Source organism: Pleurodeles waltl, chromosome 2_1 (genome assembly GCF_031143425.1).
Source record: "Pleurodeles waltl isolate 20211129_DDA chromosome 2_1, aPleWal1.hap1.20221129, whole genome shotgun sequence".
In the NCBI taxonomy this organism is placed as follows: domain Eukaryota; kingdom Metazoa; phylum Chordata; class Amphibia; order Caudata; family Salamandridae; genus Pleurodeles; species Pleurodeles waltl.
The window spans coordinates 569,612,034-569,638,211 of NC_090438.1; the positions used below are offsets into that span (position 1 = coordinate 569,612,034).

The 26,178-nt window shown below is 43.2% G+C and overlaps 1 protein-coding gene across 3 annotated transcripts in view; it reads left to right on the top strand.

Moving 5' to 3' along the window:
* The window catches only part of GOLGA4 (golgin A4), a 758,002-nt gene that overhangs the window by 296,965 nt on the left and 434,859 nt on the right, over positions 1–26,178 (top strand). For all 3 annotated transcript variants that reach the window (XM_069215119.1, XM_069215129.1, XM_069215138.1), the window contains one exon: positions 7,516–7,663. In XM_069215119.1, coding sequence (XP_069071220.1) covers positions 7,516–7,663 — 148 coding nt within the window. The remainder of the gene's footprint in view (positions 1–7,515; positions 7,664–26,178) is intronic.

Here is a 26,178-nt window from a genome sequence, read left to right on the forward strand (position 1 = left end):
ACCCAAAGAAACTTGCTGTGGAGTACCCCAGGGATCCTCACTAAGCCTGACCCTCTTCAACATCTACATGACCTGCTTGCTAAAATTGTCGCAGCACAGCCTAAACATCATATCCTTCACCGACGATACCCAACTGATCCTCTCCTTGACCGACGTCCTATCAACAGCCAAGAGAAATTTCCATGACGGAATGAGAGCAGTCGCCTCCTGGATGGAAACCAGCTGCCTCAAACTCAACTCGGACAAGACACAGATCCTCATAATTGGCTCCAACCCCTCCGCCTGGGACGACTCCTGGTTGTCAACTGCCCTAGGAAATGCCCCCACCGACCACGCATGCAGCCGGGACATCATCTTGGACTCCACGGTCTCCATGACACACTGTCTCATCGTCTTGCTTCCACACCCTGTGCCTACTTAGGAAGATTTTCAACTGGATCCCCACCGAGACAAGAAGGACGGTGACCCACGCGCTTGTCAGCTGCAAACTAGACTATGGCAACTCACTTTACGCCCGCATCATACAGAAGCTTCAAACAAGACTACAAAGAATCCAGAACGCAGTAGCCAGACTCATCCTGGACATCCCATGCCACAGCCACATCACTGCCAACCTCAGAGACCTGCACTGGCTCCTGATTGACAAATGCATCACCTACAAGCTACTGATGCACACCTACAAGGCACTGCACAACATAGGACTGGCGTACCTTAACCACCGCCTGACCTTCTACACCCTCACCAGGCAACTCTGATCCTCCCAACTCGCCCTCGCTACCATCCCCAGAATCGGGGTGACCACAGCTGGAGACAGATCCTTGTCTTATCTCGCAGCCCGGGCACGGAACATGCTCCCACTCAACTTCAGGCAGGCAACCTCGCTGAAGCAGTTCAGGAAGGATCTCAAGACCTGGCTTTTTGAGTGAGCAGCATGCCCGCAATAGCACCTTGAGATCCTACAGGTGATAAGTCGCGCTTTGCAAGTGATTGATTGAATGCCTCATTTATTAGCTGCATACCAGGAAGATAGTAGACTGACGGTAGTCTACAAATATTTGTCTTGAAAGAAATGTTGCCTTGCCTGCAGTTGGAATCTGGAGGCTTCCCTTGGCAATGCCCACCTGTTTCTTCCTTCCTGAATGTAATTAAAGAGCTTGCTTATCCCTATTCCTTTCAGGTCATTTAAAAATAAACAACAAGAACTGGAATTCTCTGCTTGGTTTCCAAACCTTATTTGAAAAGTTTACATGTGATTTCATACACAGCATTTTAACACTACTGGGCATTCTATTGCCAGCCTGTTATACTTGGGGCTCTGAAAGACCTGTTGAAGGGCAGATCTCTCTAATGACATAAGAACAGAGGGGCGTGTTCTGAGTGCCTTTAGTTCCCTGAACGTATTGATAGTGAACAGTATCTCTTTACGTAGTCTGACCAGGGAACAAGTGCTGATGTGGTGTTACAAGCATCGAAACACTAAAGTTGTGTGTGTGTGGGGGGGGTGTTTGTGTAACTGGAGGGGACTGGACTATTGTGTCCAGCACACAAGGCGCTAATTAAGCACGTCTTTATCAGATTGAGAGGAGTGTAGGAAGTGGCTGTGTCTTTAGGAGGGAGTTCCCTTTACGGACTAGGTGGTCTCACACACATTATAGTGTCATGCTTCATCATTTGAACACCTAGCCCCACCCAGGTAAGATGATACTACCTGGGAGGACTCAACCTTGTTGTTAAAAGAAGTGCTGTGGGATTTCTGAGATTAAATCTGACTGGATATTACAGAGATCCAGATAAGAAATGAAATAAAATCACCTTACAAATCACCTATTTCAAGTAGAAGTAGTTTAATAAAGGTGTTTGTAGGTAAGAGTAAAGTTGAGAATGATGACTCATAGAGTCTAAAAATGAGGAACCAACATGTTTCTGCCCACACAATGAGCTGGAAGGTCTGGGACATTCATCAGGGTCAGGGATCCCTATCAGCAAAGGGGCATGGAAGCATGCCTAGAAAATAAGCTGAGTAAATGAATGGCCTACCTGAACATTTTGTTCTATGGGTGGCCTAAGGGGAAAATAAAAGACATTGGTGAATTGGAAGTGCCACTACAATCAAAAACACTGCACACAAAGGTGACAAAAATCATGCTGTGAATGTCACACACACACACACACTCTCATGCAATAGAGCAGCAGGCAGGGGAGCCCAATTAGGTGGACTTGCCCTGCGAGATAAGGCGAATTGCCTCTGGCCTGGGAAGTAACGGAGTGGGGGGGGTACCCCTTGTAGTCACACTCTGTTAGAGAAGACAAGCACAAAGACTAAAAAGGCAAAAACTAGAAGTAGGTCATGGCAGTCAAGGAATAATCAAAGGAGATAAAAAGGGCTCATGTACATCACACAAGTATAAGACAGAAATATATGTTCTCAGGGGAAATATGAGGGTGTCACATAGAGTACAGTAGGCTTAAACGTCCGAGAATTGATGGTGGTGAAATCTTGTTGCAAAGAACATAGTTATAACGTGACCAAATTCAATGGGGGCCCCTCTGGTCAAGGTGAAAGAGTTCGCAAGACTTACCACTCCAAAGGTTTACCCGGTATAAGCACCTACAATCCGTCACCCAGCTGCTCGAATGGTGCTATGAGCGAGCGCTGGGGTTTTAAAGGTATGTCTGGTGCTAATTGGCACATCGTTAATTTTTTAATGAGGTGCAGCTGAAGCCGTTCTTTCACGGCTGCAGCTGAGCAGCGCGGCTCCGGGTGGGGTCTCGCAGAAGCAAGAGCCGTTCTGTGGATGACAAGTACATCCCCAATAAGATCCAAGCTAATAGTTACATTTATAACTATTACAATCAATACAAGCATTAGCTACATAGGCTTTATAGGCATGGCAACAGGAATAGCCTACAATGAGGAGGAACTCCAGGCCATCCTCTCTGCACCATCCCTACTAGGAGATTCCTCACTAACCAAGACAATAGCACAAATGGGAGACTGGGACACCTTGATAGAACTGAAGAGAACACAGATAAAAACAATCCTTCACGGTGTATCTGTGTAACAACGCAGCTCTGAATTGACTTCTCGTGACTACTGAACCCCGTATCTTTTTAGAAGATAAGGAATTCAGAAACATTTGGTCACTGATAGCCTGGAAATGCACACGAGATTGGCTTATCTTGATTATAAAAACAGCAACCAGGCTTTCGGAGGCCTTCGTAATAGAAATAAAGGCAGCAGAGAACAATCTTAAAATGGGTCTGACAACGACATCTTTCAAAAAGAAATTAGAAGAAACTAACAAAACCATCAATGAATTTAAAAAGTATCTAACTCATTGTAAAAATCTTCCTTACCATCTGACACCTCCTCGGGGGGTATACGAGCTCTGATTCAGAGACAGACCCCAGTCAATCCGCACGCCCGAGGTGGGGACGACGGGGCACTCCTAGGAAAAGATGGTTCCCACCACATGCAGTCTCCCAGGCTCCCCAGGTAAATATGCCTCCCTGGGGATGGCCCTCTCACTATGGGCCTCCCAATCAATTCCAACCCCCACTCTACCCGGCACCACCGGTATCCTGGGCCTACCCTAATGTGCCTTTTTTAGGAAGAGGTCCAGGAAGGATGAGGGGAAAGAGAAAGGGAGTAAGCTGGAAACCAAGAGAGGAACAATCAGACAGCGAGACACCCAGTACGAGCAAAATATAACAGTTAGAACAACCACAGTGATTACCCTGAGTCAAAAGACATTGAACTAAAAGCTCTAGAGAAGGGCCTAGGCTTTGTTCCTACACCAAAACTTGATATCTTCAAGCTGAGAATCGAAATAGCTGAATTCTTCCGGAAGATAAGACTTAAGACTTTTTTTCTAGACCATCCTGTATCTAATACAGGACTGTGACTAAAATCAAAATTTACTCCCCCAAGTCAACAAATGCCGCCGGAAGTGCTGGCTTTCGAAAAATGAGTAAGCCACAAAATAGATACCTCACGACAGAATCACACTGAGGTTTTCCACAATATCAGTAAGCAAGAAAAAGCAGCCCTGCTAAACCTCACTAACGACACCTCGATAACTATCAAACCAGCAGACAAGGGAGGTGCCATAGTAATTGTGCCAACAGCCATGTACGATAAAGAATGCCTACGTCTACTAGAGAATACCTGGCACTATAAGAAACTGCCTAGAGACCCAACACCAGAAATTAAAGAAGAAATAGCCTTCTTAGTAGGTAAGGGCTTGGACAATGGATGGATCACCAAGCATGAGGCAGCTTTTTTGAATCAAGTAAATCCCAAAACAGCTTACTTTTACATTCTACCAAAAATACATAAGAATAAGCACCCACCTCCAGGGATTCATATAGTATCCAGAATTGGATCCATCCTGGAAACCTCTCTCGCAATTTTGATATTGTTTTTTGTAACCATTTGTAAGACAAATACCAACATATCTTAAAGACACGAAAGATGTTCTTGTCTTACTAGATGGTTTAGAATTTGACAAAGAAAGTGAACATCTGATAACTCTAGACGTCGAGTCCCTTTATTCAAACATCCCACAGGAAGCTACCATTGAAGTTATCAGCACGCTGTTGAATAATAGTGTATGGGACTCTAACACCTCCAGAATTTGCCCTAGATCTTGCACATACAGCACTTACAACAAACTTTTTCGAATTAAAAAAAAGCTTCTCCCTCCAGGTGCAAGGTACCTCGATGGGAAGTACCTTTGCCCCAAGTCTAGCCTGTTTGTACGTAGATCACTTCGAGAGAGAATCCGTTCTGACTGAAGAAAACCCATATTATAACAATATTAAGATATGGAAGCGTTACATTGATGACATTTTCCTGATTTGGAAAGGAACAAAAGATGAAGCAACCACCATTGTGACCTGGCTTAACGCCTTATATCCTTTTCTGAAATTTACATCAACCATAGGCAACCCAGAAATTTCCTTTCTTGACCTTCTCATCACGGAAAAAGATGGCTTCCTGAAGACAGAAGTCTATTAAAAACCAACTGACAGGAATAGTCTGTTACAATTCCAAAGTTTCCATCCACGCTAACTAAAGGAGAACTTACCAGTAGGCCAATTCTTACGCCTACGACGTAACTGTACAGAAATAACAGATTACAACAAACATGCCAAAAAACTCACCAATAAACTACGGGCCAAATGATACCCCGCACATCTTACGAGAAGAGCCGAAAAGCAAGCTCGCTCAAGTAACAGGGATACGCTGTTGCTACCCACTGCAAGGACCGACAACAATGACAATATAATCTGTGTGACAACTTTTAATCCTGTATCTAACACAGTAAAAAAGATAATTAAAGAGGATTAGAAAATCCTAACCACAGGTGACCTCCCGTTCCAGCCCTCCCTCAATGCTTTCAAGAAAGCTAAAAGGATTCGCAATATGATCATCCAAACCCGACCACAGGATAAGCCCCCAAGCAGCAGACAAGGGGCCTTGTGGGACTTACCACCACCGAAAGGCTATTTCCCATGTGAAAATTCTGGTTTAATGTAGACTATACTGTAGAATTTGATGGGGGTGACCCTGAAGGTAGATCCGGGTCTGCAGACACCCTGGGAGTTGATGAACCTCACTAATTGTAACAGAAAACATTTTATTTACATGATAAAATGCCCGTGTGGGCTCATGTACATTGGTATGACTACTTGCATCTGTGAACACCGCAGTACTATCAGATGCAAATGAGACGCCTCTCGGCTGACCGAACACTACATTACCAACAATCACAGTCCCAACGACATGGAGTGGTGTGTCATCGATACACTAAACCACCAAACCATGAACTTGAAGCAGAAACTTCTGTTTTATGAACAGAGATGGGTATTGAGGCTGCATACCGACACCATGGGACTGAACGATAATATTCAATGGTCAACCCTGGGATAATTTGAGGACTCCTACCCTGCTTGTTACTCTCATGTTCTACCTTCACTCTTCCCCTCCCTTCATTCTGTACTTTTTCCTTTTCTCTTCTTCCCTTCCCCCCTTTTTTTTTTCTTTCTCCTTTTTTTCTTTTTGTTTCTTCTTCCTTTTTTCTTTTTTATTCTTTCCTTCTTCTTTTTTCCCCCACTCCCCACCTTTTTCCCACCCCACACCCAAACCCACCCCACAACCCCCCTCTTTTTCTTTCCCTTTCTTCTTCCCCCAAACCCCCTGCTGTCTCTCTCCTCTTTTTCTCTTTTTTTCTTTTCCCCGTTATAACTGCGTTCTTTGCAACAAGATTTCACCACCTTCAATTCTCTGACGTTTAAGCCTACTGTACTCTGTGACACCCTCATATTTCCCCTGAGAATATATATTTCTGTCTTATACTTGTGTGATGTACATGAACCCTTTTTATCTCTTTTGATTATTCCTTGACTGCCATGACCTACTTCTAGTTTTTGCCTTTTTAGTCTTTGTGCTTGTCTTCTCTAACAGAGTGTGACTATAGGGGGTACCCCCCCTCTGTTACTTCCCAGACCAGAGGCACTTCGCCTTGTCTTGCAGGGTAAGTCCACCTAATTGGGCTCCGCTACCTGCTGCTCTATTGCATGAGAGTGTGTGTGTGACATTCACAGCATGTTTTTTGTCACCTTTGTGTGCAGTGTTCATTTTTGATTGTAGTGGCACTTCCAATTCACCACTATCTTTTATTTTACCCTTAGGCCACCCATAGAACAAAATGTTGAGGTAGGCCATCCATTTACTCACCTTATTTTCTAGGCATGCTTCCATGCCCCTTTGCTGCTAGTGATTCCTGACCCTGACGGATGCCCCAGACCTTCCAGCTCACTGTGTGGGCAGAAACATGTTGGTCCCTCATTTTTAGACTCAGAGTCATCATTCTCAACTGAGTCCTTACCCTAGTTTTTTACTCTTACCTACAAACACCTTTATTAAACTACTTCTACTTGAAATAGGTGATTTGTAAGGTAATTTTATTTCATTTCTTATCTGGATCCCTGTAATATCCAGTCAGATTTAATCTCAGAAATCCCACAGCACTTCTTTTAACAACAAGGTTGAGTCCGCCCAGGTAGTATCTTACCTGGGTGGGGCTAGGTGGTCAAATGATGAAGCATGACACTATAATGTGTGTGAGACCACCTAGTCTGTAAAGGTAACTCCCTCCTAAAGAGACAGTCACTTCCTACACTCCCCTCAATCTGATAAAGACGTGCTTAATTAGCGCCTTGTGTGCTGGACACAATAGTCCAGTCCCCTCCAGTTACACAATAAACCCTCCCCCCCCCCCACACCTTTAGTGTTTCGATGGTTCTGTAATCCATTCGGGAGCAAGTGTGGGAGTGAACCACTCCCGATACTCTCTTTTTGTGTTTTAAGTGTTACAAGCATCCCATTGTTAGAGCTGCCGCCTAGTCCTACAGATAGGATGTCATGCTTGGCTGCAGTTATGGACAGGATGGTTTTGATCAGATTTGTGTAATAGCTCTGAATTTCACCCATTGTGTGCTTTCATTAAGGGCATGGTTATTGCGGAGACCAAAAGACAAATGCATGAAACACTAGAAATGAAAGAAGAAGAAGTTACTCAGCTTCGTGTTCGACTCAAGCAGTTGACTACACAGTGTGATGAGCTCCGTGAGCAAAAAGAAAAGTCTGAAAAGGCGGGTAAGAGTCTTGTTACATGTCTCACATTGTGTTAAAGGCACTGCTTAAGTGTTACAAAGATAAACAGCTGAGCAATTGAGCAATATTAGACTAATACATTTTGTTCCTTTAGCACACTAGACTTGACTTGCTGTTCTTTTTGGACACAATTTTTTTTTAAAAAATAGATTACAGTAGAATTGGCACAGTGGCATAAAGTAATTTGGTTGTGTCCTCCTGCAAACTTTGGAGTGAAAGAGCTACAGACTTACTTAGGATCTCTGCTTTAAGATAGACAAACCTTTTGAGCCCAATTGAGTTCCCCTCAGGCTATCCAGGTCTCTATACTATGAACACAGCTGATAATGTAATTGTAGTCCTGCTTGTTTTATTTTACTTGTTTAGGGTAACAACATTCAAGTGTTTCTGTGTATCAGTGATGGCACCAAGATCACTTAAAACCTTAATATTTTACCTATATCGAGGGTCTTTCAACAACTTGCTGATAATGTTTATTTATGCCTCCTGGCACAGTTATTCACAATTTATAGCTCAGCATTGCACTTGGTGACCAGGTCATATTGTATTTCAGGAAGATGATCTTTCCCTTTCTTGTGATACTTTCAATAGACTGTGCAGGTCTTTCTCTGGACTGGAGAGGAGGACTGACAGTGACGGTATGCTGCACTTCCTATACAGCAGGCCGGACTGTTACGGCTGGCAGGAGCCGTGAGTGTTCCCGGCTTTCTCACCTCTTTCACAGGAGTTCAGATGTGGTGGCAGACATCATTGCACTGTGACGAAAGCTGGTGACTGTGGATCACCGGGCCCAAGGTGCACAGCCAGCTAGTGGGCCAGTGGGCCAATGAAATACCAGTAACATGTAGTCATCACTTAATTGCACACCAGACCCATACACGTGGCGGGGGTCCTTTCTTGTAATTGAAAAGTTGGAGTGCACTTTATACTCCGCACAGAAGGCTCAGTTAGTTTATCATCCAATCAAGTGAATAAATCTCCATATTCTTTGCTTTGTGATGTTATAAATGAAAGCCCATTTTTACTGAGACTATTATGGGCCCTGTGCCTCCTGATCTCCGGTCTCAGTTATCATACTGTTCTTGAAAGAAATCCACATTACAACCAACTTTGAAACATCCTTGATGACGCAGCACACTAATTGTTATGAGCTGAAATGAATTGCTTTTGTACATTTTGATCATATGTGTGCTTTGAGATACATACCTGAAAGATGGTTGTTGTAGGGATATGACCTGCTCACCTCTATGTGATTTCTCCACAGTGGGTCACTGAGCACCCTATTTTATGTGTTCTTCTTCTTTATATGTACAGACCAGGGGGACTGGGAGGGATGGGGCTTAGGCATTTCCCTTGACTTCCCACTGTACTAGCAATTGAAACATGACCTGCTGAATGCATCTGATGCTGTCTTCATCCATGCCCAATAAAAGTGGGTGACAAGCCTGACAAAGGTGTTGTCCTTGCCCAGATGCCCTGCCATGGGCTCGATCCAGTAGGAATGCTTTATAATACTGGGGGACCACCAACACATGAGTTGGCTCAGGAACCGTAGGCTCGGGATATGCAATGTCATTCTCCCAATACATAAGATGATCTCAGGTGTCCTTAGCCTCCCGGGCCTCAGCTTACTGCTGCAAGCCTTCAAGAGTTGGACTCTTCCTCTGAGCTTTGCAGCACTCCATCTTGGTGGGCCCACCCTCAACGTGCATCTAGCCAGCTGAAGCACACATCCCAGGGCTGCAATGTCCTCCCCTGTAGGCTCCAGGATGTTGCTCTCAGGCTCAGCCTGCTCCAAGCCCATGGGGGTTTCAGGGCTGGGTTTTCCATGCTCCTTGCCCTTCCTCCTCTTGCCAACTAACTGGGCAGGTTTTCCAGGTCTCCTTGACTACCCTGTAGCGTTTGGACTTTGTGATGAGGCACACCCACTCAGGCAACCCTAACATCTCCTGGTGGGACCTGAGCTCCACTTCTTCCTAGATGGTATGCTCCAAGTCATTCCCTAGCATACAATCAACAGGCATGGCAGGGGTCACAGCTACTTTAGGAGAACCTGATATCCCACCTGACACCTCCTCCCCCCCCAAAGGGAACCGCAGCTACTGGGTAGTGACTCTCACATTTGTTTGCTGCCATAACCTGTTAGAATGTATTCGGGATTACCTGCTCTGAGAACATCAAATTATACCTCTTTACAGTAGTCATCCTGGCACCTGTGTCCTTCAAAGCCTTCACCTTCTGCCCATTGATGGTGACCCACTGCTTTTACTTGGATGTTAGCAGGCATGTGGGCTTTGGGCCCCATCTCTTAGTTGCCCAAGGACACTAAGGCAACCTCTGCTCTTTCACTGGACCACATCTGTAGTACTGATAGCACTGAAGACAAACTTCCTTGTCTTCTTAACCACAAACCCTTTCTTTTTTGGTCAGATTGGGGCTCGGTATGCCCCCCCTTGATACTGTTTGGGGGGGCCTTTTGAGATAGCCTTACTTCACTTTTTCTTTGCTCTCTTTTGTCTGTTTGGAACCCTGGCCACCCTTTTTGTGAATACTGTTCCTGAGCCAGTGGTCTGCCTCCTTAGCAATCTCACTTGGGTCAGAGAACTTACTATCAACAAGGTTTCGACCCACCTCTGTAAAACAGCAGCTGAACATGTGTTCCCTCGCAAACAAATTTTGCAGCACCTTGTCGCCATCCACCATACTGCCCTTCACCCAACCATCCAGTGCCTTGCATAGGTAGTCCACAAAATCCACCCAGGTCTTTTGGGGCAACTTCTGGATGTCCCTAAATATCTGCCTATACTTCTCTGGAGTGATAGCATACCCTTGTGTCCCTCATGAGTGGATATCTCATCCTGTCTCCATCTGTAGTGCCAACAGTGCATCCCTCCCTTCATTGGGAATGTGCCTCCAGAACACCACTCCACAATCTTCCTCATTAGACCCTGTTCATCTCTAAGGCAACCTCATTGGCCTAAAACCCTTGTCAGTTTCATCTCCCACAAAAATGTTATGCACCAGGTCCCTGGGGACAGGGACACTTGTCTCCATTGGGCACTGGGGTATCGCTGCCACCTTTATTGCTGGACTGTGAGAGTTGCTTGGCTTTGAGGTCCAGCTCTTGTTTACTAAGTCCATGAGCCAGCAGAATTTTCTTTTCCTCCAAGACCAATTTCTTCTTCTCGAAGGACTTGGGGCAGCAGCCTCCTCCTTGGCTGTCTTCTTTTTTGCTGCTGCTTCCTCCTTCTTGAGGCTGGCCAGTTGTAGCCTGAACTCCCCCTCACCCTTCATGTCTTCCAGCTCCTCAGGGGACAGGTTCTGGGAGGACACACTGCACCCTGCCCTAGCAGGGCTCTATTCATGCAAACAAGTTGTCCTCCTCAGGTTGCTGCAGCTCAAAGCCTGTGACAAGGCTGCCTCCTCCTCTAAATCCACATTCTCCTTCTCAGGACCATACTCCTTCTGCTCTTCCAGGGAGGGCTGCATCCATTTGACTTCCTCAAAAGCTCTGAGGGCGCCCCCCTTTATGGCCTTCTTCCCCAAATCTAGCCCCCTTCCTTGCAGATCTTCTGCAGCTCTGCCCTGCTGAGGTTATCCATGATGATCAGCTAATTTCCACTCTGAGCAAAAAGTAAGTGAGGGAACTTAAATTTGGAAAAAGGTCAAAATAACCAAATCAAGAACTAAGGAAAGTTAAAACAAAAAAATCAAATTTAATGTCAGATTATTTCTGAGTGACACTTAGCAAATTCAGCTACTGGATCCCATCACTGATCACTAATGTAGAACATTTGGTTTTTGATTCAGGAAGGTGAGAATCCTACACAAGCAACAAACACAATCCTTGTCAGGGTAACCCACAAAAGTTACTAAATTATCTTGTGCTTAACCCTAGAGTAGCTTGGCACAAAAGCGTTCAGGCTTATCTTAGAAGCAGCTTTTTAAGTATGTATGCAGCACAGAGCAATAAAGTGAAGACACAACACAAGATAAATCCCATACACATTTAGAAAATAAGAACCATTGTAATAAATAAAATGACACTAAAACAAATGCAATCCAATCAGTGGAACCAAAGTTATGCATTTTTAAAGTTTTTAATGAGAAATGGTGGCTAATAGCTCGAAGCGCCAACCATGAACTTCTAGTAGTGCGAGACTGGGGTAAAGTCAAAAGTTATGGCCAACCAAGATGGAGCACAGTTCGGATACACAAGGTAAATTGGGCCCGGTCTCAGCTTACCTTTGAACATAAGAAAAAATTGGTCCCAGTCTTGGATTAGATTCAGACTTAAAAAAGAAATTTTTAGAAAAAGTTCCTGAGAAGGTGAAGTTCAGTGGGGTAAAGCAGCCAGTGGTGTCTGAGGAGGAGGCATCGTTGTCAGGAATCTGCTTAACGAAGTCACAGTGAAGGTTTCTGCTTTCAGACTTTGTCACTTTTTTGGAAGTAGAAAATCTCCAGTGGGATGAAGGCGCAGGCTGTAGCTGACGAGGGCTCCATAAGGCCGAATACCCTTACTGAGATGAGCCACTGAACAGGATTTGCTGCTGTAGGGAAGAACGTAGCTGGAGCTACCGCAAAGTCAGACTGACTGGCAATGCACTTTAAGCAGATCAGCAAGCATGTATGTCCCAATCACCTGTTGATTCTTAGGCCACTTTTGGTGAAACATTTTTCTAAGTCCCAGGTTAATTTTTTTGTTGTTTGGGCACCTTAAGCACACTTCCAAGGGTCCAAGACTGATGGGAAACCACTTGGAGGGTAGGACTCACTTCAGAAGGATCTAGATACAGGGAAAGGTTGTTGGGACCTCTTGTGTCCCTGTACCTTGAAGCAGGAGCCCACCTAACTATCCCTTGGAGTAATTCTGGTAGTCCTGGGTTCAAGCAGCAAGGCAGCCCTCAAGCAGAAAAGCTGTCCTGTAAGGGTGCAAGGCAGGCTCCAAGCAGCAGGGCAGACCTCTGAAATACAAGGCAAGTCCTTCTGGGGGTCCTCTGCAGGTCCAGGAGTGAACTGAAGTGTTGCCTTGCTGGTCCATTATTAGTACCTGGTGTCATCCTTTGAAGTGGGAGGAAATTCTAGGCACCAACGCCCCACAATCTTATCTAAGAGGCAAGTTCTAGAAACTTCCTACCTTCCCAGCCCAAGCTCCAAGTAATTTAGAATGACAATCAATCAATCATTAGGTATTTGCAAAGTACAGCACCTCACTCTGCAAGCTTGTAGCCTCTCGTCAAAGAACCATGTATTTAGCTGCCTCCTGAAGTTGAGGAGGGTGTGAGTGGTACGCAGGTGAGGTGGTGGGGGCATTCCAGATTCTTTGCGGCAAACACTTTGGACTTGAACGAGGGTGCGGGTGGTAGAATCGAGCTCTCTGGTGGGCCGGTGGAAGGAGAGTCTGTGGTTGATGCAATTGGGGACGATGTTGTGGAAGGCTTTGTATGCGAGGGTGAGAACCTTGGATTTGTACCTCTTGTCAACCGGCAGCCAATGGAGACTGCTGAGGTGGGGGTGATGCAGGTCCACCTGGGAAAGTCCAAGATCCATTTGAGGGTGATGCTTCACATCCCAACATGGTGGAGTCTGGAGGGTGAGGGTGTCGTGGGAGACAGTCTAGAACGCGGCAGAGAAGTCGAGGAGGATCAGGGCAGCCCTCTCTCCGCAGTCGAGGAAGGACCTGAAGTTGTCCATTGCAGCGATTAGGGCGGTCTCTGTGCTTTGGTTGGTGTAGAAACCGCATTCGGAGGTGTCCAGTAGATTGTCTTTCCAGATGTTCGGAGAGCTGTTGGTTAATTTCTCTTTCCAGAACCTTAGCTGGAAAGGGGAGCTGTGACATAGGGTAGTAATTTTTGAGTTTGCTGGGAGTGGCATGATCTCTGCTTGCTTCCATGCTTCGGGATGGTGGTAGTCCTGTTGGAAGAGTTCAGGATGAGAGCGATAATGCTGCTGATTTCTCTCTCCCCCACGATGCAATGGACGTTGTGTGAGCTGGAGTGGGTCGAACTCATGAGTGCTGCTGTTTCCTGGATGGATAGAGGCTTCCAGTCAGTGATCAAGTAGCTGGGGGAGCTTCCTAAAGGAGCCAGAAGGTGGTTGACGCTGATGGGTTGGGGGTAAAAGTTGCTGTAGATGGCTGTGATTTGTTTCATGGAAGTAGTCAGCTAGTGTGTCACAGAGGGTCTTAAAGGGTTGGATTGTGTATTCAGTGGCTGCTAGGCAGGAGAATTCTTTGAAAATCTTTAAAAGACAACAAGCTGGTGTGAAGTTCTTTGTGAGTGTGGTAGAGGCAGTTCCTTTGAAATAAAAGTGGGACAGGGAGTAGCTTAACTCCTCCCATCCTGGCAAGACCTAGTCCCCCTTTCTCTGCCTGGAAGGAATACACAAGGGCCAACTGCCAACTACAGTCGTGACCCAGAACAAAGGCTGTAGGCACTAAATGTTTAGGACAAGAAAATGCCAACTTTCTAAAAAGTGGAATTTTTAGAATTGTGACTTAAATCTGACTTAAGCATTTAAGAGGATTTTAAATTTGATTTTTTTCACACCAAATATGTCTACTCATGCCCAATCAAAAGTTATGACTAAATAAATGTAATAAGGTAACTCAATGTTATCCTCTGGGAGAGGTAGGCCTCATAGTAGTGAGAAACTAGTTTAGGAGATTTTCACTACTAAGACATATACAACTTTAAATTCCAGCACTTTATATACAATGCAGTTTGCTGTAGGTGCTGTTTAGGACCCAGCTCAGTAAGTATTAAAAAAGGAGGTTTAGGCCTGGCAAACGTTTTTCTTTTCTGCAAGGTTAAATAGGCAGTTTACAGCTGCACACAGGCTGCAGTGACAGGCCAGATACATGTTTTAAAGGGCTACTTAAGTGGGTGGCACAATAAATGCTGAAGGACCTCTAGTAGCATGTAGTTTACAGGCCCTTAGTACATATAGAACAACTTTACTAGGGGCTGACAGGTAAATTACATGTGCTAATTGGGAGTAAGTAATTTTAACCATGTTTAAGGGGGTGAGCACAACCACGTTAGCACTGAGTAGCAGTGGTAAAATGCACAGAGTCCTAATGCCAACAAAAATGGCAATTGATACACAACAGGCAATTGCCACAGCTGCAGAGAAGACCGCTAATATCTTTCAATGTCTTCCAGTGGCATCTTTTCAAGATATAATGGCCTCTCACAATGACAGAAGGAATGTAGATGTTGGTGATGTAAGTATACTGCATTGTTTGGAAAGCAAAGCTAATTTTGCATATAAAAATGCTGCAGCAGTTGAACACATGCAATTGTTACAATCTGGGCAACAGGAGCTATCTCTTGTAACGAGTAAGGTAGTGAAATTCTTGCATTGTTGAGACGTGTACAGTTTATCAGAGGGGAGGATGTTCACGGACTCTGAAAGTCACTTTACCATTATGATAGATTTATCCTTAGTAGAAATGCAGATTTGCAGAACCTGATACTGCATAGCAAAATTTCCCAGAACGTCGATAGGCAGTGCTATTAGGCGTAGTACCATTTCAAGATGAATCACATAAATAGCTGAGCACGTAACAGGAGTAGAAAATGAGGCAGCAGTTTGTGAGATTTCACATTTGAGATTCATATGTATAGGGATATGTTTAAATCAGACTACGAGAACTATTTCTGCTCTGTACACCACAGATTGATCCGTTAACCAAAAATGTGAACCAAAAAATTGCCGAGGCTTTACATTGAGCACCTTCAACAGATACAGCAGAACAATATACTTTTTCTACAATTGCTTCTGTTCATTGGCAGTGATCACACAATGAACAAGGTACGCATATGGTGATAATTTTGGTAGCACATATTAGTTCAGTGTGACTGATAGAGTATTTTAAAACGATATATCTGTCTAGTGGGACGCACTCAACTATGGGCACATCAAACCTACTAACCATGAAGCACAGGGCGGCTATCTTATTTATCCAATTCTAAATAAGACCTTAAACTGAAATAAAAATTATTGATGAAACATATTCTCATACTCTCATCATGCTAATGTTCAGTGTTAGCTCCTGTCTGTGGTTGGACACACATTTCCCCTGTGTCTTCCCAATAGAAAACTGCTGATTGAAGTTTTTCTCTGTAAACCTGGTGTTCGAAGGCATTAAATTGAAGTTTATAAGTGCAAAACGCCATCCTCAAGTCTTCGCTAAGTGACGGATATTCTGAACGAGAGAATCTACCAACATTTTTAATTGATTTGGTCTGGTTAATCCAAGTTTTTAAGATTTTCCAGCTATTTGAAATATATAGCACAAATATTAAAGACAACACTTTTTTGAAAAGTATTTTCTCTTTTGATTTTGATCTATCGCAGAGCCGTCTAGTGTTGTATACTCTGAAGTTGAACACAGGATGTTGAATGAAGTTTATTTAAATAGGATAATTGTATTATGGTTAATAATGCTATTGTTAATTTTTGTGTTTGATTTTTAACGGGTTGCATTTGTTCTTCCGATGCCGTGACTTTACCTGTTATATTAGTTAAAGGTGTGCATTGTTCTCCAGTATTGAATCTTTCATAGATTCATATGCTCGAATCATTCCCCGTCGTCGAAGTGGGAGTCCCCGGTATCATAATAAGTAGTGTACCTTATGATAACAGACTTTAAAAGGAAAGCAAAGCTCAATTTAATAGCCTATCTATTTCCCTTCTTAAAAAAGGACCAAAGCTATACATGGACCAATCAGGCGACGGCACCCTATAGAACCCTCACCACAGAGGCTCCAGTTCCTCAGATTTTCTACCGCACGTCAGGTGGTAAGAGTCTCCCTAAACTCTGCTCATTTTTTATTTTCAGAGGTTACTTCAAGTGAATACTTGTCAGGTCAGCTTTAAAAACGTATATTTTATTACAGCCTGGCCTTTTTAAACGATGTCACACCTGTGGCAAAAAGAGACTTTACTCAGAAGACTCTCACAGTGAGTGTATTTATTGTCTCTATCCAAAGCATACGGTTGTGGACTGCAAAATCTGTAGAACTTTCTCACAGAAAACCCTAAAAGACAGAGAAGGAAGGCTCCTCCTGTGGTTGTGAAAACGTAAATCGAAAGAACATATATTCTTTGGGGAAGAGAGTGATGACTGTGCAAACTGCGAAATCCCACAAGAGAGAAAGATCTTTGAATGCAGAGCTTCCAGGGCCCCACAAAAAAAGCACTTAAAAATCTCATGCAGGATTACAACGAGACCTCCGTCGACTAAAGAGAGTAAGGTACTACCGCCGACGAGCACTACAACTGCAGTGACATCCTTGCTGTCAATGATACCACCATCGACGAGGGTTACTAAGAGATCATCTTCACTGCCGAAACTGCTGTGGACAACCTCATCGTCGACAAAGCCACCGTCGACGACCTCACCGTCTACGACGATACTATTGTCGTCACCATCGATGAAGTTACCTCCAACAACCACGTTGCCTTCAACAACCTTGATGCCTGTAACTGGCTTGTCCCCTGCAGACCAACTATTATGTCCGGAGCACACCTCCCCATGTAAAGTCATGCCATTTCCACTGCATCATTTATTTGACGATGAGTCCGAGGACGAAGGTCCTTTTGGAGTAGCGCACAGCCCATTCATATTGCGGGTTAAGTGCCAGGATGATGAAGAGGATGACGACCAGTACTATCATTCCAATGGTTACCTCACTGAGAACGTACAACAGACCTACCAGCCTAGCAATACAGGATCACACAGTCCAGATGCCACAGGACTTGATTTTTAACCTACAAGCAATGCTGCAGGATTACTATAAATGCCTTCCCGAACCTGCAAAATCTGCACCTCCATCGCAGCTTCAAACACCGGCAAGATCACCTCTACAAATGGCACCTACTCGCCCTTCTTTGCTGTCCTTTTCAGGGATTTCGCTGTCTACAATGCCATTAGCGGATCCACCGTCAGACGATGAACATACATTGCAGGATGAACAGGAAGATGAAGGGGAAGTAAGGGATCAAGCCTCCACGTCTTCAGAATGGGACAACTACGTCATACAGCCATCATCATCACCTCCACAGCTACCTCCTGTTGACTCTCCACCGGACAACATTGGAGGTTTTCATAGTATAATGTGGTGTGTAGCAAAAAGGTTTCAGTTACCTATAACCTCTAAATAAACAGATTGTTTTTTTGTTGTTGTTTTTTTAAGGAACCCAGGGAGAGAAGTCAGGGAAAGCAATAACCAAAATTGATTCCATCTGGCAAGAGTGTATTCGTACTATGAAGACTCCAGCTATCATTGCAGCAGTCATGCTAAGACTGGATCAGAAATATAAAGTTTCAGACAAAGCACCAGCTTGTTTATTAGGACATCCGAAGCCAAACTCTTTGATAAGTCAAACTGCCTAGAGGCGTTCCAAAAACCCATCAGCACCAATTACAACACCATCTGATAGAGATGGGCGCCAACTCGATTCTATTGGAAAGCGATTCTTGAGTATGGCAGGGCTGACAGTTCGTGCAGCTAATTCTCCTGCGATTCTGGCAAGGTTCTAGAGGTAAATGTGGTCGGATATGTCACAATACATAGATCTCCTTCCAGAGGAGCCTAGAGAAGAAACCAGAAAAATTCTTCTTGAGGGTCAGAAGACATCTGCAGAAATCATAGACTGCGCTATTGACATCTCTGCAACAGGTTTTCGGCAGCTAGCAGGAGCAGCTGTGGTCAGAAGACAAGCCTGGCTAAAGGCCACATCCTCTAGGCCTGACGTACAGAGTAAGATTTTGGACATGCCTTATGATGGCGAATCAGTATTCAGAAAACACACAGACTACGCATTACAGGCTATTAAGACTAATACTGACACTGCCAGATCATTGGGTGCGTTGCAGTCGAAAAGGCAACCCTTTTGAGGAGCCAGAGGCAGGATCACTTTTACCTTTAGTGAAGGTTTACAGCCTTATAGACAGCAATATCAACCTTACCAAGGACAGTACTGTTCTCAATACACTCGGCAGTATAGACAACCGCCTACAGCAGCCTACAAGCAGCCAGCTAGGGGAAAACAACCCACCAGAGGTAGAGACTCATCGAGGAAGCAATGACCTAACACCTGCGCAGGCTACCCTACATTCGTAGTTAATACACAAATTAGGAGGTCGTGTCTCCCATTTTTTTCTACCAATGGGCTACTATAACAACAGACAAATGGGTCCTGGATGTCATATCTCGAGGACACACCTTCTAATTTTTCAACAAACCGCCAGATCACCCGCCCAAGGGTCCACCCCCTCCATGTCTAAAGCAGTTACTAAAGGAAATTTCCCTCATGATATCAAAAGGAGCAATAGAAAGAGTACCATCTACTCAAAAGGGAATGGGGTTTTATTCCTGTTTCTTTCTCATCAGGAATAAATCAGGAGATTGACGTCCGATATTAGACCTTAAACAAATATCTCAAAAAACAATCCTTTCGGATAGTCACCTTACAGGACATTCTACAACTTCTAAACCACAGCAACTATATGACATCTATAGACCTCAAGGATGCGTATTTCCACATACCCATTCATCTAAATCATCGAAAATACTTATGATTCCAGGTAGCCGGTGCTCATTTTCAGTTCAAAGTGCTCCCCTTCAGTATTTACAAAGAGGCTAGCCCCCGTAGCAGCACGTCTGAGGCAAAAAGGAGTCCAAGTGTTCCCATACTTGGACGATTGGTTGATCAAAGCTCCTTCACTGCAAACAAGCACAGACCACACAAACATGTGTCTCGAACTGTTCAAAACCTTGGGTCTCACAGAAAATCTTCAGAAACCCTTTCTCACTCCAAAAACAAAAATTACATTCCTAGGTGCAGTTATCAATACCAACACAGACAAAGCAATGGCATCTTTGGACAGACAGACAGATAAGAATACAACAATTAGCTCACAATGTAATCAAAAGAAGGTACATTTCAGTTTGGATATACAAATCGTTCCTAGGAATGCTATCATCTTGCATTCCTTTAATTCCAAACTGCGGACTTCACATGAGGCTAGAGGAGCTAGACAAGCAGTGGAAACCATCTCAAGGCTCCTTCGACGACACCATACAAATAACCCACGTAATGAGATCATGCAGTGGTAGACACAGAAAAAGAATTTGGCAAAGGGACTAACTTTTCTGTCCACAGTGACTTATTACGTAATAACGACAGATGTGTCACTACAAGGCTTGGGCGTGCACTTGCAAGATCTTTCCATCAGTGGGAAATGGACAATCTCGACTAGAAAATGCACAACTATCTCGAACTCAGTGCCATAGCTGTTGCGCTCCGTTCGTTCCTTCCCAGAATCGAAAAATCATCAGCGCTCATAAGAGCAGACAGCACTACATGCATGCACTACCAAAACAAGCAGGTGGGAACAAGGTCAGAAGCCTTGTTGCATCAAGTGCAGGAAATCTGGAACGGACGATATAGAGTAAAATATCTTTGAGTGGATATTTGTCAGGAGCATCAAATGTGCTGGTAGACACTCAGAGCAGATCGACTTCAACCTGCCACGAATGGGAGTTAGACCAGCAAACATTGCAGAACATATTTATCCGATGGGGCACGCCAAAACTAAACCTCTTCGCCACCACGAACAACAGGAAATGCCAGTACTACGCAAGTTGGCATCACTAAAAAGGGTCATGGGGAAATGCATTTTTGATAAGATGGTCGAAAATATTTGCCTGCGCTTTTCCCTAGATTCCTCTAATCCCATGGATACTACGCAAAATGAAGAGAGAACCATGTAGGATCATCCTCATAGCTCCCAAATTGCCCAGGCAGTTGTGGTACACAGAACTTCTGCTGTTATCAGAAAAGCCGCACGTACAGTTACTGCCCAGTTGGGCAAGGCTAACAATGAGCAAAGGCCAGATCTTGCATCCCAATCCGAAGCATCTACATTTAGCGGCTTGGCTCCTGAACACCATGAATTTAAAGACCTAGACATTCCACCTCATTGTAGATAGATTCTAGCCAAGGCTAGAGCAGAGTCTACCAATAAATCATACCAGCTAAAATGGAAATGTTTTTGTATTTGGTGCTACCAAAGAAATTTGCACCCATTTTCTTCCAGTCCTGAACAAAGTTTTCCATATCTTTTGCAACTAGCAAAATCAGGGCTCGCACACTCATCCATAAGAGTTCACTTGACAGCAATATCTTGATTTAGACGAGAGGACAAAAAACCCTCCCTCTGGTCGTCGAGAGTTATCAAGCAATGTATGAAAGGCCTCTTCAGAGTTGTTCCCCCAGTAAGAAAGCCACATCCTACATGGCATCTTAATATTTTCTTAAGCCAGCTAATTAGGGCCCCATTTGAGCCTATGCACAAAGCAGACCTCAAATAGGGAAAACTGCATTGTTAGCACTAACATCTGCTAGAAGACTGGGTGAGATACAAGTCTTTATCATTAAAGAGCCCTTCATGCAGTTCAAGTAGGACAGTATACTCCTTAGAACAAACCCTAAGTTCATACCTAAGATTCCATCAGATTTCCATCTTAACGAACCCATCATTCTGAAAACATTTTTTCCAAATACCCAGTCGACTGCCGAACAGACGCTTCACAGTTTAGATGTTAGAAGGTGCAATAGATTCTATTTACATAGAACACAACAATTTCGCAAATCAAGCCAGTTATTTGTTTCGTATGGAAACTTCAGGAAATACTTTCCAGCAACCAAAGCCACAGTCAGAAGATGGTTTGCTGAAACCATTCAGCTCTGCCATGCAAAGGCAAGGAAACCATTGACTAGTAGGGTGAAACCTCCCTCTACTAGAGCTATATCTACATCAACAGCTCTATTTGCGGGTGTGTCTATCCAGCAGATCTGCAGAGCAGCGACATGGTCTGACAGACACACCTTCACGCAACATTATTGTTTGGAGGAGGCTGATAAATCGGATGCAGCAGTGGGGCAAGCAGTTTTACGCCATCTATTCCAATAAAGTGCGCCATTATAAATTAATCTACCCACCATCCGCTTGCTTTGTATATGCATATGAATTGAAATTACGGACTGCTGATTATTCTGATTCAAGAATGTCAATCTATGAAAGATTCAATACTGGAGAAGGAAATGAGTTACTTACCTGGAACTGTAGTTCTCCAGTATTATAGTCTTTCATGGATTCACATGCGACCCACCCTCCTCCCCATGAATGCTCACCTTTTATTATCAGGCCTTCAGTACTAACTCACCTTTGTGCGTAAAAATCTGAGGAACTGGAACCTCCGTGGTGAGGGTTCTAGAGGATGCTGTCGCCTAATTGGTCAATGTATAGCTTTGATCCTTTTTTAAGAAAGGACATAGATAGGCTATTGAATTGAGCTTTGCTATCATTTTAAAGCCTATTATTTTAATGTACACTACTTATTATGATACCTGGTACTCCCACTTCGATGACGGGGAATGATTCAAGCATGTGAATCTATAAAAGATTACAATACTGGAGAACTACAGTTACAGGTAAGTAACTCATTTTCTTCTTCTCTAGTTAGTTCTGCTACCTGTCCGACATTCCAAACTCCGTCTTGAAAAATAGTAATACAGCTTGTGCAGCAAGGATTTTAGACATTTCCGTAAGTCATGTAACAAATTCCTAAAACATTTTTTTAGATTTACCTTGATAGTGAAGGCCTGTCAGTGTTTTAAACAGTTTTTCATTATGCTGTGCTGAATGGACTTGGATTGTAACCCATAGGTTATTTTTTCAAACGTTTTGTTGTTGAACCCGGCCCTATTTAGTTAGGTTGCAGTTCTGACTTCATATTTGCAGTTCGACTTAATATTTGTAGTTCGACGTCATAGATGTTTTAGTTTTATACAGCAGCCTAGCTACCTGCAAAGCTACTTGGAAGCATTCGAGCACGCACTATTTAGAACTTTGCACATGTTCACAGGTTGCAAAAGCAGCATCCATGAGGAGAAAGTGATGAAAAATCCATTCCACCTTGAAGAAAATGGACATTCTTGATAGAAGCTCACCTGTCCTTCGTTAGTGATAGGGTTCGTTTTTACTGTATTAGTTATAAGGGCACTGGTGTACTTTAGATTCTAGAATAGGAACATTTGCAAAAATAGCACACCTTAGCAAATGAATCGGGAATCTATAAATTGTGACTGGGAACTGTGATTACTAAATAAGAATTCCAGAATTTTTAATTGATAAATGCATATGTGAAAAAGTTACAACTAGTGAACCATGACAAGTACGTCAGACTGCATTTTACCGTCAAGAGGGAAAAGACGGTAAACTGATGCAAATTGTAAAAGAAGACACAAATTGTAACACCAAGTTTCAAAATGCAGACCCTTTCTGTCATGGTGAGATGCACGTTGCTGGGAATTGTGAAGTGGAGGGAGAGAATTTTACACTTATGTCGAATAGAGGTGGAAATGTACGACAGGCTAATAATTTGATACCTCATACTAGAGTTACAGATTGTGCTTGACACAGTTGCCCATACACAACCTAGGTAGACTATCCTTACAGATCTACTGGTTCTGTGTGCACACCAACCCCTTGCACTAGGCAGCTTCTAGAGCACAAAACTGTCCAGGTGGCATCTCTTGCAGTGTCCTGTCCAGAGTATTTAGAATTTTTTGAATGCTCTGTTGTCTAGAATTCATGTACACATAGCCATTCCCATTATCCTCGTGACTTACTGGGCATCAAGGTGTAATTTTTCAGAATTGGTGTGCTCCCTCATTTTATAGGCAGCATAGACGGCACACACATCTTGAATTGTGAGCGAGGTATCTACAAGAATAAGAAGAGTTAGCACTCCCTGAGTACTCCCTAAGTTGTGTGCAATGCAACTCCGTCGTATGCTATCTTTGGAACACACATAACTGCTACATCATTGCCACTGTGCCATATGACTAGCTTGTGGGAGGAGACCCAAGGGGGTTATTTAAGTAATTCACTTCCACTGTACTCTCAAAATGTTCATCAGTTCATTTCCAGTACCTTTGTAAACCTTTGTATCCATGCTATAAGGCGGCAATGCATACGGCATATCACTGTGAATCACAACACCTCATCTGAATTCACTGCTTCAGGGAAAATCTGCACTACACAGCACAAAGGTGGTCCTTGCTCTCCAAGCACTGACAAACCAGCACTTATTTTTGCATTTGATTTCCGAGTTCCTCAGATGCAGATGTGACCTGCATAATGCCCCTTGACACATTACCCCATTATGCATTAGCTCCACTTGTGAAGTGACAGAACTTCTGTACAAGTTTGAAGTTGGACAATTACTCTATCCATTGATTGAGTAAAGGTCTGTAGGTGGGACTCTAAATGTTGTTGGTGATGCCTGTGTGCCACACATTCGGCCTGCGAAGCTGAAAACAGTGTGATAACTTCTTCAAATATCTCAGTCATACTAAGTGTGAGTGTCAAAAAACCATTACTCACAGTGATTTCAGCTTCTGCTACATAAAAGCTGATTTGCCCTGACTCTTTGGGGAGTTGTAGAGTTGTAGAGGCATGGATGTAGCACCCTCCCACTTCTGTTTGTCCCTACTTTATCATTGTCCTCTTTTTCTACATGAATGTCCTCAGGGCTTTATAGGGTGGCCAGGTCTGTAAACCGATGGGGCAGGAAGCATGTCAGAGGAAGTTTAAACTGGAGAGCCTGATGACACAGGCCTGTCCAGTGATTTTGTTGTCACTGATATCTCATTACTTCCGGTGGCTTCCCTAGCACAGTTAGGGCTGCTTAAACAGCTTCTGGTTGAAAGGACCTTGTTATTTTTTCCTCCATGAAGGTGGGTAGCGGTCTGTGTTTAGTTACCCTCGCTCGTTAGTGCAGCCTCTAATACTACCATGGCCATCTTACTTTTTTGTGACCGTAGGATGTACTTCTTATTTCATCCATTGTATAGTTGATCATGCCAACTGCATTAATCCTGTTCTGGATGCGTGTCCATATCATTTAATTTTGTGGGTGGCTTCAAGGACAGCAAGGCAAGATTTCCCTAACAGCTTTCCAGGATACATTATTAAACAAGGATCCATGTGTTAATAACAATTTAACTTTTTCTTTCTGTTCCTGTCAGATTTATCCTTACCTTGTGACTTGTGCCTCGTCATATTGCTTCATGGGTATTTGCTAGTGCTATTTTGCTCTCCTGTACTGCAGAATCCCAGGAATAATGCACTTCCTAATTTCGTGATTTCATCAGGGACTGCTGATGTAATGGTTTCAATTCACAAGTTTTATGAATTGCAGTGTTTGATTCCTTGTTTAGCAACTGCGAATATTACAGAATCGCCATTTTATAACTGCACGAGTATGTACATACAGTGTAGCAAATTCTATTTTGCAAACCGTAGGTTTCTCAAATACCGAATGAGTTTGTGCATTTTGTACATCATGTTATAGATCACAAGCATTGCACATTGTAGGCTTTAAACTGGTTGGGCAAATCTTTATTCTTATTTGCTATTTTTTTATAAAGTTATTTTTCGGTTGAACCGACTTTTTCTTCTGTTTTTTAGTTTGCCTGGTAAGTAATAAACCATTCTTATGTTTTTTTAATAGTAGAATTTCCTAATCATTCGATGTCGTTTTAGCATTCACCGTGTATCTTCTTTTGTTGCTGTTGGGTAGTAAGTTTAGGTTAATACCTACATTTCCTGAAGTTGCAGATTACTAGATGTTCCGTTTTGCAGTACGTTATCCCATTCCAGAAGATACTGAACTTGTTTATGCATCAATTTCATTGGTTATGAGTACATATTTATTGACTTTAGCAGTCTTAAATTTAGATATGGTAACATCGTATTTTAAGTTTGAATGGAAATATTTATTTAGTCATGTTACTTCAATTTGAAAAAAAAAAAAAATACCATGGAAGATGTCTTGTAGAGTTTCAATCAGGTGGTTGTTTGGTACATCTTGTATCTATTTGAGTTTGCTGCACATCTTTAGGTTTTCTTTAGAACATGTTACTGCTTCTCATTGTCTGGTTTTGCTTTCCATACATTGCTAGCACCTGTATTGGGACTGTTTTAGTGCACTGACAGGTTTTGGGTTTTCTTTATTGTCCTCTTCTACATTTTGCATGGCTTCGGTTCGATAATTAGCCACTCTTTTACTTTTTAGCCAGATAGTGAGCATGCTTTAGCTTTACCTAGTTAATGGCTAGTACATTTGTCTTGCTGAGTTAATTCTAACCTTACTATTCTGGTGTTTCAACGTGTGTGTTTTAGAATGTGCATTATGTGTTAAACATTCCACGTGATGTCGTATTATTGAATCAAGGCTGTCATTTTACCTTTTGACGGACTGATGAAACGGTCTGATGTTCAGATTCAATATGTACTTGATACCAGTCTTGTGATTGTAACAGTTGTGTACTATGTTTCATGTGAAGTTCTATACGCAAATGCTGTTTTAGATAACATGTATATTCTTTTCATATAGTAGAATATGTGATAATTT